Source organism: Pelobates fuscus, chromosome 1, assembly GCF_036172605.1.
Source record: "Pelobates fuscus isolate aPelFus1 chromosome 1, aPelFus1.pri, whole genome shotgun sequence".
Lineage (NCBI taxonomy): Eukaryota > Metazoa > Chordata > Amphibia > Anura > Pelobatidae > Pelobates > Pelobates fuscus.
This window is the reverse complement of record NC_086317.1, coordinates 51,926,998-51,943,218: the sequence shown is the minus strand read 5'-3', so window position 1 is coordinate 51,943,218 and position 16,221 is coordinate 51,926,998. Positions and strand designations below refer to the sequence as shown.

Here is a 16,221-nt window from a genome sequence, read left to right as displayed (position 1 = left end):
AAAATAAATAATAAACGACATGATATTGGAAGCATTTATTTGCTTGATAAAATATTTTCTGTGTTGTTCAAAAAAAAAAAAAAAATGAACCATAACTAATTTCAACTAAATTATTAGGTATTTTAATGTACTCTTCAACTCTTGCTGATAATAACACGGAACCAGTAAAAGTCATTATTTAAATAAAGCTTTATATGAGCTTCTAGTGGTACCATCATTATCCATAGTTTAGTTTCAGATTTTAAATAAAACAGTAATATCATTGACAAAAGTGATATAATAGTTTTAATGTGCTATCACTGATTATACCGGAAATATACATAAAGTAACAGTTGAGCACAAATCATGTTTCCTGCAAAAGAAGAAGAATGTCCTTACTATTTGCATTGATATTTTCTTTTTTTAAAGGAACACTATAGTCACCTAAATTACTTTAGCTAAATAAAGCAGTTTTAGTGTATAGATCATTCCCCTGCAATTTCACTGCTCAATTCACTGTCATTTAGGAGTTAAATCACTTTGTTTCTGTTTATGCAGCCCTAGCCACACCTCCACTGGCTATGATTGACAGAGCCTGCATGAAAAAAAAAAAACTGGTTTCACTTTCAAACAGATTAAATTTACCTTAAATAATTGTATCTCAATCTCTAAATTGAACTTTAATCACATACAGGAGGGTCTAGTAAGCTATTAACATAGCAGGGGATAAGAAAATCTGAATTAAACAGAACTTGCAATAAAGAAAGCCTAAATAGGGCTCTCTTTACAGGAAGTGTTTATGGAAGGCTGTGCAAGTCACATGCAGGGAGGTGTGACTAGGGTTCATAAACAAAGGGAATTAACTCCTAAATGGCAGAGGATTGAGCAGTGAGGCTGCAGGGTCATGTTCTATACACCAAAACTGCTTCATTAAGCTAAAGTTGTTCAGGTGACTACAGTGTCCCTTTAATATAATTACCACTATGAGTGGGTGAAGGAAAAGTTATATCCTGCTTTATATTTTTAACCTGCTGCATTATCTACTCCCCTACCTTTAGCAGATGCTGGCTGCCACAGACCATTTTTCAAGTTCTGTATGTGGAAAATACAATTTAGACCTAGAGGGGTGAGGTGAAGTTTTTAAATGATACAATGTAAGGTGACAGAATCTGGCCCTTGAGCATGGGTAGTAATATGTCCTCTCTCTGTCATTATGCACAATATGGTGAATTGGCCTAAAAAATATATATTTGTTGTGCAGCCTGCAAAATAGTGATATGATATATTCCACACAGAGACAATGTTTATATCCTAAATGAAATCCTTTTACTGTTGGTCAGTTTTATAAATTTATTCTACGGGGATATGTGATATAATGCTAACACAGTATAATGTGGAAATTAAATATAACATAATTTTGCCTTCTTATCTCACAACGAAGTATAAAGGCCATTGAGTAATAAAATGAGGGAAGCTCCACCTATTTTACCCAAATGCATGAGCTTAGAGGTCAGCTACAATACAAATTTGAAACAATAATATTCATAGATCCATTATTAGTGAACCCAATGATGGTTCTTGAATAGAGATTTACTGTTTGAGGGTTCTAACATTGCAAAGAACCTCTCCGTGTAGTATGTGTCTACAAAAATATTTTCTCAGTGACAAAGCGTGATAACATAAAGAGAGACACAGACAGAGGTAAGCAACATACAAGAGTTCTCCTTTGATTTTATGTTAACCTTGTTGCATGAGAAATTCCATAAATGCCTGGTGTTATTTTTGCCTGGTCCTTTCACTTTAAGAGAAAAAGTACAGTATACGTTTTATAAATCCTTGTAAACTTTATAGAGTAATGTGTTCCTAAGATCTGTAGCATGCAATGCTATGTGCTTGTTACCATTCACATAGTTAAGCAATGATTTGTGCAATTAAATAATATGTACATCATATCCCTTGTCCTAAAACGAAAAGCCCCTTAACAGCCACAATCTGCACACCATAGTTTTTTGTGTTTTTAGTATGCAACAAATCATTTAAACACGCAATTTCTCTTCTCTCTATTCTCTTTTAGCTTGTAAACTTAAAGACAAATAAAAGCATACCACAATGGTCAGTTTTTGGCAATCAACCTATTTTTGTAGCAACAGATTTGTTATAACAGATTTTACTTGTATTTAGCTATGCAGAATGTACCTGCACTATATAAATAATGATCATTATATAACATAATGATTTCTCAATAAATCACTACCCATACAATACATTGATTTAGTAACAGTACAACATTTTCCTTATTGGACCTGCAATATTAGTCATGATATATAGTGTGTGTTTGACAGACTCCAACAGCAGATGGAGCTAAAGTAAATCTATGCAGTTGAATAGAATGGACAGTATATCTCCATTTAGTGATTAGGTTCTATCTCACCTTAATCTAGCGGAAAAGAGTGCTTAACATAGATGATAAATTGCTTTAGGAACAAGACACGTGACAAGTGATGTGATTTTTTTTATTCATATAAGTAACGTTTTTTTAGCTGATGGGAAGAGCATCAAAGTAGAAGGAAAAGGCCATAGCATTTTTCCATCAGTTGGCAGATGTAGAATCATCATGAAACATATATTATATGCTTCATACCTAACAGGGGGCCTTTGGTCACGAGAATGTTTGTCTAACAATGGACTCACTGTACAATTGAAAGGGCACGAATGTGCGATTGGGATCAAGAGGGAACTCATAACAATGGAAACTGCAAGGGAGTACTTGTACAAATTGTCAGAAACTTAAACAACATCAACTGCCATAACTAATATGTGTACGTTACGAGAGTGTTTTTGACAGACTCCCATAGTAGGAGGAGCTGCAACAAGGGTGTAAAGTTGACTAAAATGTTTACAGTTTATGCTTTACAGTTAAAAGGAAGTTTTTTTTTCCTATCCCAGTAAACTTTAATCTCCTTACATTTTTTAGTTCTGCTTATGTTTTTTGCAGTAAACATAGCCAAAATCCATAACACAATTTGCAGACTTCATACTCTTTATGACAAACTATAATAATGGAAGGAAAGAGAAGGTATTTAAAGGTATGTGCCTTGAATATTGCAGTTTGTCCCTATAGAAAAGTATTGAAATGGATCAGTAGAGACTCACAAAAGCTGCCTTGATTACTTTATGTTATATGTGAGATTAAACAAGGTCAGTTTTAGATGATTTTTTGGTATCTCGTGCTGACCTATGAGTAATACGGACGGTGTAGTTGATTATGATGGGGTGAGCATGGCATTCTATAGTGAGATACATTGTTTAAAGTGCAAATTACATTAGTAGTATGAAAAGTCATTGGTCCATAAGGAGTTGAAGGTGAACAAAGGTGTTAGGAATACAAACCTGTATTCCTAACACTTTAGTGTCTCTGCACCTATTTAAATATAGGTCCTGCCCCCTGTTTGCAATAAAAAAAAATTCATTTTGAAAATGTTTTTACTCACCTTTTTCCAGTGCTGAGGCTTCATCAATGCTGCTAACTTCTCCACCACATATGACATCACAGAAAAGGCATAGCCTACTCCACAAATGCTCCAATTCAATGCACCTCATAGAGGAGCACTGGAGACTTGATGCACATGCACAGTGAGTGCTGTCCACGCATCCAAAGTTTACCATAGAAAGGAATTGAATCAATGCTTTCTGATGGGGGGGCTTTCACGTCACATGACCTAGGCCACTTTGGTGGTCTTTTGAGCACTGTTTCTCTTAGTAAATTGTTCCATGCATTACTGGCATGAGTATAAACGTATTTGTAGTTTAATTTAAATTAATTGAACCACAATTTCCTTTAAATACTCATTATTTGCGTCATTTTAACAGACCAAAAAGAAGTGCTCAAAAAATAAAAAAACCTAAATGCAACGATGAACTGATCTATAGGTTAAATATATATATATATGGACATATTATTTGGATATGTTAGGTAATATTACTATTTTTATCTTAACAGGTTCAAAGTAGCTTTTTTTTGTACTTTTTTTTACTTCCATTCTTTACATGTTTTATGCCATAGAAATCTCGTTTGTTTAAGGTTTCAATGTGGTGAGTTGATGCCGGAGTTTTAAAATGTAGGCAAAAATAAATGAACTGCATTAATAATCTTGGATTTGTTTCTCATACTTAGACATTTTTCTTTTACATTGTCAACAAAGCTCACAGTTTAGAGACTTCTTCCTTAACATCATCAAGTCTCAATCTCAGTTAACCTTTTGAAACCATTTCCATTGAAATGATATCATAGATATTGTTCCTTTCAAAAGAAAAAAAAGAAAAGTAGTAACAGGATACCGATTGTTCAAAACATGACAATCTATACCTGTCAAATCTCATCCATCTTCGATTCAAACTGCACAAATTTAATATGTATACACTTTTCAAGCAAAACAGTTGATCCTCACATTGTAGCTATGGCTGCAATAAAAACCAGTTTTATCAGTATCGCATATACAAAATAAAAATTGCTTTAACAAAAAAAAAATCTATTAAGAATCAGATTTGTGTTTTTTTGGGTTTTTTTTTGTTTGTTTTTTTAATAAAATCATTCAAACCACTTGTATTAACTTCTGAGTAGGACATTTCAGGAAACTACACACTGAGGTTGAAAGCACCAGACTAATCACATTTCTTGAAGTGTCTACAGATTTGTGAGGCCAGTAAAATAAAATAATTACATCCCTGTGATACATAGTCTCATACATCATGATTACTTGCGTGCATTGTGTAACTCCTACTTTAGACCTTGTATTGATCTATTTAATCACGCTGGCTATCTCTCACTGAAACCGAACATAGGTGTAAAGTATATTGACACCCAGACCGGAAAGGCATGATTCAAATTACTGCCTGGAAGTCAATGTAATGACAAAAATGCTATTTTTAACACTTGTTTCTGAAGCATATCTAGTTCAACCATTTTTAGGGGCCTGGACATTAAATGGGCCTTTCAGAAGAAGGTGTTAACACCTATTTTTAAAAAAATAATTGAAAAATATTTATCCGACTGACTCTCTTTTGGGCTACCATCAGATTTTTTTTATTATTAGATAATATCAAAAAGAAACTGAAATAATGGTGATCCAATAAATCTCAAAATGGCTCACCAAAATGTTGATATTTTGTACATTAATAAATTTTATATTATCATTTGATCACATTTTTTTCCCTATTTACTACATATTTTTTTCATGTTTAACTTTTTCGTGATAATATTCTTGTGATCACTAGTGGAGCTTATCTTATCTTGACAAAAACTATCCTTGGAGTAGGAAATATATCTATTTCACAAAATACAATTCTTGTTTTTTTCGAGACATGGACCACTGATGTGAATGTTGATGTCTGTATTTTGATATTTCACATTCTGCTGATGACATCTTAGTTTGTTGACATTTTTTTTTACATTTTGTGTTAATCTCATCTAAAAAAAAATTACTTTAATGAATTCATTGTCTTTCAACAATATTCCAATAGAACACCAGTATTGTGAGGAGAGTATGAGTTAAATACTCAATATTGAATATAGGCAGTGATAGTAATTAACTGGTTCAAACTACTCTCAATCATATTCTCAAAGGAAAAGTGGAAATGTTGAGAAAGATGAGTTCAGCAAATCTATATCCAAGAATCAACCTAAACATTTTCAAAGAATTAATAGAACACCTTACATCCTCAGCTGTTTTGTTAATGTGCTATACCTTGGCCCAATTTGGTTCATGTAATGTCACTAGGAACGTTAAACTATCCTTACAGGATAATTATAGCCAAATCACATTTATTTTCTCTTTTCAAAGGGATCAGACAAAAATGGTAATTAATTGGAACCTTGTTTGGGTGTTATATACTGTATACGGATCAACGATGTGGCTATATGTAAATGTGTGCATATATATAATATGTGTGTACATGTGGATGTGCATTTGTGTGAGTGTATATATACATTTATATATATACACACATATATGATACACCACACTCATGTGCATACATGTATTCATACTCTCATATAACTTACAATGACATTGATTTTTCACCATGTTAAAAGCAAAAACAAACATATTGCTTATTATAGATCCTTGTTATTCAAAACAATTTGCCAGAATCATTTTGTTTGAGCTTCTTCCTACATCACTTGGAAGTCCTTCTTGTAAGATCCTGCACAGCTAGCAATATCCAATGGCTCTTTACAGTACGGAACTCCCTTCACATTCAGTGTCTTTTCTTCATGTCACAAGGAGAAGGATTTGTGCTTATCGTTAAATAAAAATCGCAGTGCAAAAATTTAAACATGAATGTTACACAGTTAAACAATTCTTTTTATATGGCACCACAGCCTATAAGATCACATACAGTATAATACAAGAGAACAATAAGAACAGACAGTAATATGAACAGAGAGATAAAAGAGGGCAAGCTTGCATAGCAATGCAACCAAAGAAATTATATACATCGCAAAATGCTCCTCATCGTCGATCGTGAATTTTTTGTTGTGTTTTTTTTTGTTTGTTTTTTTTTCTTCTTTTTGTGTATTCCTGGCAAGAAATAGTTAAGGTGGATGGTGTGTTTAAGAGAAGAAAAAAAGGTAAAATGTTTGTGGGATATGTGTGATTTTGTGTCTTTACATCACATTTACAGTCTCTCCAATTGTAGATAAATAACGAAAAATGTTCATTGCACTGTTTTACTTTCATCAGTCCAGACCAGGGGTCTCTAGAGCAGCTTGTGATGTATCCTTTCAGTACTCTGCAAAGGGAGAGAAAATAAAATAAGACATCTGGGTAATATTATGAATATATAAAGAAGACCTTTGGAAGAACGAGAAAATTAGCAAAAAGCAAAAACACAATCTGTCTGATTAAATGTTCAATATTGTAATTATTATTATTATTATTATTATTATTATTATTATTATTATTATTACTACATATAATACAGATGAAAATGAGGGCATTTGAAAAAACTTTAAAATTCTTAAAGTTTCATTCTAAGCATCAAAATGCCTCTAGCATAAATTTAATGATTTTGGATCATACCGCGACAGTCCCACTAATCAAGTTTCTGCTATTTAGGAGTTAAGCCACTTTATTTCCAGAGTCCTAATCACATATCCTCTGGCTTTGACTCATACAGCCTTCTTACACACTATCTGAGTAGAAATGTTTATTTTAAAATCAATCTTACATATGTAGAATGTGTTTACTGTAGAGGTTCTTAACTCCTGTTCTGTTAATTGACTACTAGTGCAAAATATCCCCCTATGTGATGAATCAGAGAGTGATTACTTTGAAAGTATTTATCTCTTGCTCTGTTAATTGCCTGCTAGTGCAAAATCGCTGTATTTGATTTTAATTTGCAAAATATACAAACTTTAATATAGATAGATATATATATATATGTTTTGTGTGTATTTTTTGATTGTAATAATTACCCGGATTTGAAATTATATATAAATGTTTATATACAATTCCAAATCCGGGAAATTATTACAATCAAAAAATACACAAAAAAATATAATGCCTGGGTTCAATACTGCATAAGATATATATCAGAAAAAAATCAACAAAATCAAAAATCAACATCTGTGGTCCATTTGCTGTGGTTGCATCTGGTGAATCACATCATAAAGTGGTCTTTTCAGACGATCGATGTTTCAGCCACTATGAGCCTTTATCAAGACATTGGTCATCTGTAAAGACCACTTGATGATGTACATAAGGTGTACATAAACCAGGACAAATAGACCTGTGAGTGCTACTATTTTTTTTTATATATATATATATATTTATTTATTTTTGTGTGTGTGTTTAACTTATCCACAATGCTTCTCTAAATATGAATCAGCTTAAAAAATGCTTGGCAAAAAGCAGAGTGCATCAGATTAGCTGCAGAACATGTAGGAGAGGTAGGCAAATATTTCTGAAAAACATATTAATGCATGTTTTTTTAACAGTCTAATTCAAGTGCATTAAAAAATAAATGCATAATATGGATCCCGAGTCCTGTTTTAAATGGCAAACAGCTTAATATACACAATTTTATAGTCATACAGCAAATTTAAAAATATGTAGATATTTTGAAAAAGTGATTTAGTTCTGTCTGACAAGCATGGAAATTATAAGCTAACCACATGAAATGTCTGAGTGCATCTGAGCCTGAATCCTTTGTAACTGCAGATTGAATTAAACAGAGGTCATTTTTATTCAGTTAAGCAACTTGATCGTTCTGCAATGTGTTTTTTTCCATTAAGGCAACATGGGGGATTGAATTACTATTATATATATATATATATATATATATATTTTTTTTTTTTTTTTTTTTTTTCTATGTTAAGAAATAGAAGCATTTTGAAGTTTTAATGGTAACAGCGCTTTAACCTAATGAAGTCAAATATATTCATAAAAAAAGCACTCGTGAACCAGCTTTTGACAGAAAGTAAGCTGGTGAAAAGCAGCTCAAATAAGCTGTAACAAGTCAGGCAAGTATTTAAGTTTTGCTGATGCCAACTGACTGTCAAGTAACTCAACTTATGAGCAGAAACACGTTTAACACATCCAAAAGGTGACTAACTGTGACTATCTGTGATATTTCAAGTCTAAAGGGATATTTCAAGCTCATAGACAACAGGAAACAAATTAAAATTATAATTTGGAAATCATTTCAAGCAAAAACATGGTCACACACTACAATAATTGTTATTACAGTTTCAAAAGTTAGCATATCAATTAAGGGAAAAATCTTTTTTTTTCTTTTCAATAACAAGAGCTTTTAGTGTGTATATTGACGATAGTGGTTCTAGACAGTATGCTAATGCATTACCAAAATTTGTAACACATGTAATAGACATTACAAGGTTTACTTACATAATTCACCTGTAAACTGTCCTTGACTGTTTGGCCCCAAATATCCTACATCAAGAAAATCAATGGCATTGCGCTGGTGACCTCTGAACAAATCTCCTTTCCTGGGTCCAGTTGACTCTTTAGAAGACGTGGTTCCTGAGGAACTGTGACCACCTGGAGAAGGGAAGCTTGGCTTACTGTATGGCATCAATATTTCTTCTGCAGGAAGAACATATGTGGATGAATAGATAGATAGATAGATAGATACTAGATAGATAGACAGACAGATAGATATATAGATAAATGATAGATAGATAGATAGATAGATAGATAATAGATAGATAGACAGACAGATAGATATATAGATAAATGATAGATAGATAGATAGATAGATAGATAGATAGATTCCAAACTGAGGGCAAATTATTTCTCTATTACTGTCATTGCTTATTAATATTCTTAATTAAATGGATGTAAGGACCATCAGTTAGTAAATAGCCTTCCATACTGTCTACTTATCCTTTTTTGCTTATATATTATAAAACTGATGTTCATAAAAACAATTATTAATATAAATCTATGTAATATTTATGCACATCATATGTGTTCTTGATATGGGTAATTATAGACAAATTCTGAATTATGGGTAAGAGTTCATATACAGGTATGGGAGCACTTTCCACTTTGTAATTGTACTATAATTAGATTTAATTGAAACTCTTTGATAATTGAGCATTAAATAGCATTTACAACGCAATAAATAATGCTTCTTAAAGAGGAACATATGATGAACTACTTAGGGTAAACAAGATTTTAAAATAAATTACGGTATCTCTTAATTTTTTGTTTATTCTTGTATTATCATATTGTATTTAATTTTAAAAATAAATAGTTTACAATAAAACTACATTTCACAAAGGAAAAATAAAGAAAGGGGAAATCATGTAGAAAGAAAACAACATACAAAACAGTCTAACAATGAATTTGGTTGAAAGGGAATGAGAATTGGAGAAAACATGAAAAAAGAGGGACAGATCAAATCAGAAAAAATGGAAAGAGAGAAATAAGGGTAGGAAAGTGTACACACAATGGCAATATATCAAACATAGCAGAGGGTAATAACTGAAGAGGAAGCACAAAGAAAAAAGATGATTGAAGGTCAAGAGGGAAATATATTCTAGAAAAAAAGAGAAAAGGCAATATCTAGATTGTAGCACAAGGGTGCATGAGAGAAAATAGTACAAAACAATAAACAACCAATGAAAAAAGTGTAATATTCAGTATGGAAATGGCAGAGGATAATGTTTACAAAAATTAGAAGAGAATGTGAGGAAAGAGATGTACATAGAGCATAAGTAATGATCAAACAGTGAACATTTCCCATTAGAAAAACAGAACTGATAAGGTAACACATCATAGAAATGTATTGAATGTTTGATTTATTTTCTTGTTTTTTTAAATGTATTCCAAATGCAAGATTGTGCTGAGTTTCTAAAATCGCAGTTTCTTTTACCTGATCCAAATGCTTGCTTGCCTTGTCGCTCTGTGGATCCAAGCCATTCTTGTGTTTGCCGTGTTCTCTCTAATGATGTTCTAGTGTGACGCTCTAAAGAGGTCTTTGAGTCATCCATATTTGATGTATGCCTCTCAAGAGAACTTCCTTTTCTTTCTGTTGGACCCCCTCGTTGATTAGGCGGCATTTGCTGTCTTAAGCTTTGACAAGGTGGAGGGTCAGGTGGTGGTGGAAGATCTTTAGAGAAATACAAATCATATCTATCACTATCTTTGAAAAGGGTGAGTTATTGCAAATTTTGTTTATGTTTTGTTTGGGCGAAACGCGCGTCGGGACTACTTACTAACAAGAGAGTGGAGGGGGTGGAAATTGGACCATGCTGCAAACATTTTTTTCCTTCGGTCTAGCTACCCTACTTGATGATCTTATTATGTTTAGTTAGGTAGCCGTGTGGACAGCTCGGCTGCCGTTCTACTGCAGAGGGCAATTAGATTTTGCCATCAAAGGTGGCACAGAATGATGGGAGTTTGGGGGGGTAGTTAATTGAACTATATATCAAACAGGATTTTTTGTCTATACCCCCTCCTTTTTACTTTTTTCCCCTGTGCTACTAGTGCTTGCTAATCAGACAGGGGCAGCACGGGCTAACTATCATTTGTTTCCTCCCAGTTTTTTTTTATCTATTTGCTTTTGATTTACAGTTATTTTAACTATTAGAATTAAAAGTTACATTGTATTCTTCATTATGAGAACTACACCCGGGTTGCTGTTAGAGTACTAGAATTTCAAGGGGCTTTCTTGTTAGATATCTCTCTCTTTTTCCCCTTATTTGGACTTCTTGTACGTTTTTCTTCTTTGTTTTAGTTAAATTATCCTAAAAGCATCCAACTTAATGCAGACAAAAAATCTCAAAAAGCTTAAAAATCTAAGAAACACCAGCACACCAATATTTACTTTCTCAACTATTGAGCACCTACTTTTATTTTAAGCAGAACTAAGACACAGTATTAATTGTCTACAAAGTGTTGTGGAAAGCAAGCAAAAGGAGACATCTATTATGACCATCCATCTGATATTAAATATTGCATACAATTAGGGCAGATTTATTCCACAAATTAAAATGTTAAAGACAACAATCAAATTATTATTGTACAACAACAAACATACCATCTACAATTCCTTCTTTACGAAGTGCAGAGGTCTGGTCAATTCGACCTCCTTTGTGTTTCTTGGTGGGTCGTGGCCTTTGGCTCTGATTCATGGCTGAACTTGCGTTACTTTCATTAGAAAATGGACTACCAGGTCGGGGTCTCTGAGAAAATGACTGCAGTTTTCCTATGGGAAAAAAATAATAAAATGAGCCATTACAATTATTTATTGTATTGTTTATTTTTGTAAGAACAGTAATGTTTGGTTGTAATACACACACACACACACATATATATATGTAAACATACACACACACACATATAAACATACACACACACACATATATATATATATATATATATGAAAACAAGGAGGATTATTTGTCAAACTCATCGCTCTAAAATGATTTCACCATCCCACTTTCCTTCCACCCAGTTACCTCTTTCCCCATCCCCTTTTTCCTTTCCTTATATATCTTATATATATGACTTTCTAACTTTTCTGACTTTTCTTTCAATAAATAATGATTTAAAGATATCTTTTGTCACTTAATAACTTAAAAAATACTAAAATAATTATAATAATTTAAAACTACAATTTCTGGCTAGATAGAAGCTCAAGCATTTTTGTAAATTATTATTGTGACAAATGGCCTATTTGCCCTATTTCCCTTTTTCCATTCAAGAACTCGCTGTGCCATTTTGCTACCATTGCTAGTGGTTGAATGTGTGAATCAGGAAAAAAGGTGCCATTTACCACCACTTGGATTGCACAAGGGATGGCATAAGGGACTGTGTCTCACACTGGGCTAGCGCCTGGTGCCAGCTCTTTTAACCCTATTATTTGGCCTGTTAATGGCGGAAGCTGGAAGGGGCATGTTGCCATCATACGCAAGGGCTGTGACTATGTGATTTGGGGCTAAGAACCTCGACCCTACTGGCTGGTGGTCACAAGATACCTAATTAAGGAAAGTTGGGCACAAGCCGCATTATCCTGGTTTATGTTGTACGCATGCACCCGAGGCCATATTGCAGGATGCACAGCACACTTTGCTAGGCGATGATGGACATTGGGAGAAGAGTGGAAGTTGCATGCACGATAGGCAAGGAGGTTCTGCCCTTGCGGGGAGTTGGACCTGGGGGAGGCTGGGGACCCTGGATATAGTTTTATGTGTGTAATGTCAAGTGCTACTTTATTGTAACATGTAGGAGTACAAGACTAAAATGTAACAACTATACTAGTGCATGTGTAATGGGTACAGTTACTGTTTGTCTTAGATGGCCTCAGTTAGATGCCAGACTGTCTGATGGGATTAGCAAATGTACTAAGTAAGCAATTGTAAGATGTTTAGCCAGCACAGTGGAAGGTGGGACAGTCAACAGTGTCACATCCTACCTATTGTATGTTTATGGTAAGATGGTCAAAAAGAGCTGGCTCTGGCCTGACAATGAACCTGCCAGAGGTACCTGTAGCTTTTGCTACATTATCTTAGGGGGTAAAGGGTTTAGTGTATTCTGTGTCCTCACTTGGATACTGTATTAATCTATCTCCTCCCCATTCCTTTCTTCCCTGTCCCAAATCCCTCCACTGTAATTACTGAACCTGCATACTCCTCTGTTATGCAAACAAGTGTGTCATGCCTGTAAATTTAGAAAAGCTGTGTGCTTAAAGACCTAGTTTGTTGGAGTTTGCTTTTGCATCAAGAAGAAGCTTGCTTGTTGCTTTTATTTGTTGTAACTATCTAGGGTCCACTATAGTTAGATAGAATATCCTTTAGTACCCGGAGCAACTCTGCAGTGTATCCTGCTTAGTGACTCAAGTACCAGAGTCCTAGCTCCTCATTGTAGAAGTTCGCCAGGTGATACAAGGTCCGAACTGTTATGCCTTCAGTAGAAGAGATGCCAGGGACATCTCTTCACAATGATGTATTACTTTAAACTTGTTAATACAATCATTGTCATTCATCTCAATTGTTATTAATTATGTAAATAATTGATTGTTGTTTTGTAGCTTTATCCAAAGTTAAACACTGAACTAGATAAGATGTACAATTTGAAACAAATCATTTTGTAGAATTTTAAAGAATAGTTGATTTGCATTTACAAAATAAAATGAAAAAAAACCTACCAATTAATCTTTCATTACAAACATTTACCTAATTATAAAATATTATATAATTTAACATCTTTATGAGAAAAACACTTCATTTGACAGTTTTAAGAATGTTAAGCAGACATTGTTTTTAAGCATGGAAACAGAAATTGCAGGAATAAACAGATTATGAAATGAAAGCAATGGGAGCCTCTAGAAGAATATGAAGGTTAATAATTATTGCACCGGAGAATTCATGAAAAATCACAGAATATAGAGAATCTGATTATTTATTGTCACCAGAGAAGCCATTTATGTAATAATGCACTTGATCACCCATCAAATGCCATGCATGTTAAAGTAAGCTGTGTTTGTGGGAAAGAAAGAAAGCTCAGGGGAAAGATATCCATCCCTCATGCTATAGGCACCAGTTCTACAAACCTGCTCTTGAAAGGCTAGTTCCATTTAGCGTAAAACCAGCTTTATCTGCGGCAGCAACCAGTGATTGTGCAAAGTTGCCATTTGTAAATAAGGACTCATCAGATGAGTTACCTATACTAGATCTATGGCTAGAAAAGTTACGCTCCTCATCAGATGCAGAACCCCATCCATTTACCATTGAACCTAAAAATAAAGGCATGGGTCCGATAAGTAGTAAATATTATACACTTGTTTTCCAGATAGGATTTGGAAGGCATTTAGGTCATTGTACATTGCTTCAGACAAAAATATGTCACACAACTGCTACAATCAATTATCTACAGATATTATTATGAATAACGAGTACTTGTTTTATTACATTGAGCTAATTACAATGATATAATTTTAATATTTTGGTTTGATAGTTTGATAGTTCTTGCATTTATTCTATGAAGTCATTATTATACTGGCTGTGTATGTATGTGTGGCTTATTTTGTTAACACCACTCATGAAAGTCTACAGAATCTATACAAAGAAGGAAAAGTAAAGTTATTTTAGTAATTGACAAACCCATGACTGAAAACTGGGCTTCTTCATCAATTACAAATTGGTAGCAGTATAGCTAGCTCTTTTTTTTAAAAAAATTATGCTAAATAAACTAAAATAATATCAGAGAAATTCCTTCTAGTATATGAGAGCACTGGAATATGTAATCTTCCTCTGAAAAATAGACTATACTTTTTATAGATGTTATGGTTATCAAAATCCGAACTATTTAAAACAGACCTTCTTTAACACCAAAAGGTAATCTTGCAAACACCTTTCTCCTAATTTTGACATTTGCACCAAGCAAGAAGCGGTGATCTCGCAAGTCAAATACGCTTTTCTGTAAACACATTTAAATAAAAAGTTGTTCACTTAACTTTCAAAGCCTTTGTATTTTTTTTATATATGCCTCAGTATTCTGGACAGTTCCAGACATATTACATTGCAATGCATTGAATATACTTGTTCATGAGTTCAATATATTCCATTTTTTTTTTGTTTTGTTTTTTATAAACTAATTTTTTAGTTTTTTTTTTAAAATAAATTCTAGAAAGTTTAATTGGATTATAAATCATATGAGAAACTGTGTCCCTTTTCAGATTTTACAAGCTGCTCTTATTGACTGTATTCACAGACGTTAACATGAACACTTGGTATCAATCTCAATGTGAGACATTCGTACCATATGCTTATAAAAAACACGCTATATTTAAGCAACAAAAAAACTCACAATGTTTAATTATAAGATGATACAAAAATTCATGTTCTACATCATCATATTTAAAGCAACACTATTAAGGTTTTGCTATTATGTAACTGTGCCAATACATTAAAGGCAAACTGTCACTTCCCAGGATTTTATATATTTTGTTTAATTTAGTTAACAAATATATTTCTGAAGTGCAAATTAATGAAATACATATATATATAGAAATACACACCCCTTTATTGTTCATATGGACACCGCCATCTTAGATCCCTGTCAATCATTGTTATAAGCTCTGTACTTTGCGTCTTGCTATCAGCATAGGAAAAACATACAGAAAAGAGGAAAAATAAAACAATGTTTCTATTTCTCCTCTTCATTAGAAATATTTGCCCTGATTTTGCCATGTCTGAACTGAATAATGGAAAACATTATAATAAGCTACATGCAATTTTTACATATTTCATTCAGTGGTATGTTTTATAGAAGTTATAGTTGCTCTTTAATGGTCACATTGTGATTTGTTACCCAATGGATTGTTCAATTACAATACTTTACTAACAGGAGCTTTGTGAAACACACAAATCAAACAAAACTGATCATCCATTGTCCATATTGTGTTTTTAGTAATGGAATTCAGAATTCAAAATTGCACTTCATTTGAAACCAAATACACAACTCTACTGACTACATCAGAAAGATCGGTTCTTAAAATGTATTGAAACATTTCCTTATTGTGTTATACAGGTACACTTTATAACTAAAATGACGGACACTCTGGTAACCTAAATACATGTCTCCCCCACCCCCACCCCTCTCTCAAAAGACTATTATGACTATGGACTAACCCTTCAGTCAGTGTCTCCCAGCCCAGTGCCATTGTTCATGGCTCTGGAGTCAACTTTCTCCAGCCAGGGGGCTACTGAGGCGC

The 16,221-nt window shown here is 33.3% G+C and overlaps 1 protein-coding gene across 8 annotated transcripts in view; it reads right to left on the bottom strand.

Annotated features, from left to right (window-relative positions):
- Positions 1 to 5,783: 5,783 nt before the first annotated feature.
- ROBO2 (roundabout guidance receptor 2) overlaps positions 5,784 to 16,221 on the bottom strand; it is a 377,737-nt gene continuing 367,299 nt past the window's right edge. For 5 of the 8 annotated variants that reach the window (XM_063448577.1, XM_063448595.1, XM_063448613.1 and 2 more), the window contains 4 exons: positions 11,545 to 11,712; positions 10,378 to 10,614; positions 8,886 to 9,083; positions 5,784 to 6,768 (listed from right to left, as the gene is read on the bottom strand). In XM_063448577.1, the coding sequence (XP_063304647.1) occupies positions 6,767 to 6,768; positions 8,886 to 9,083; positions 10,378 to 10,614; positions 11,545 to 11,712 (605 nt within the window). In that variant the 3' untranslated portion in view covers positions 5,784 to 6,766. Of the gene's footprint in view, positions 6,769 to 8,885; positions 9,084 to 10,377; positions 10,615 to 11,544; positions 11,713 to 14,058; positions 14,242 to 16,221 lie in introns of all 8 variants that reach the window. The other 3 variants (XM_063448557.1, XM_063448568.1, XM_063448585.1) reach the window with 1 other exon arrangement.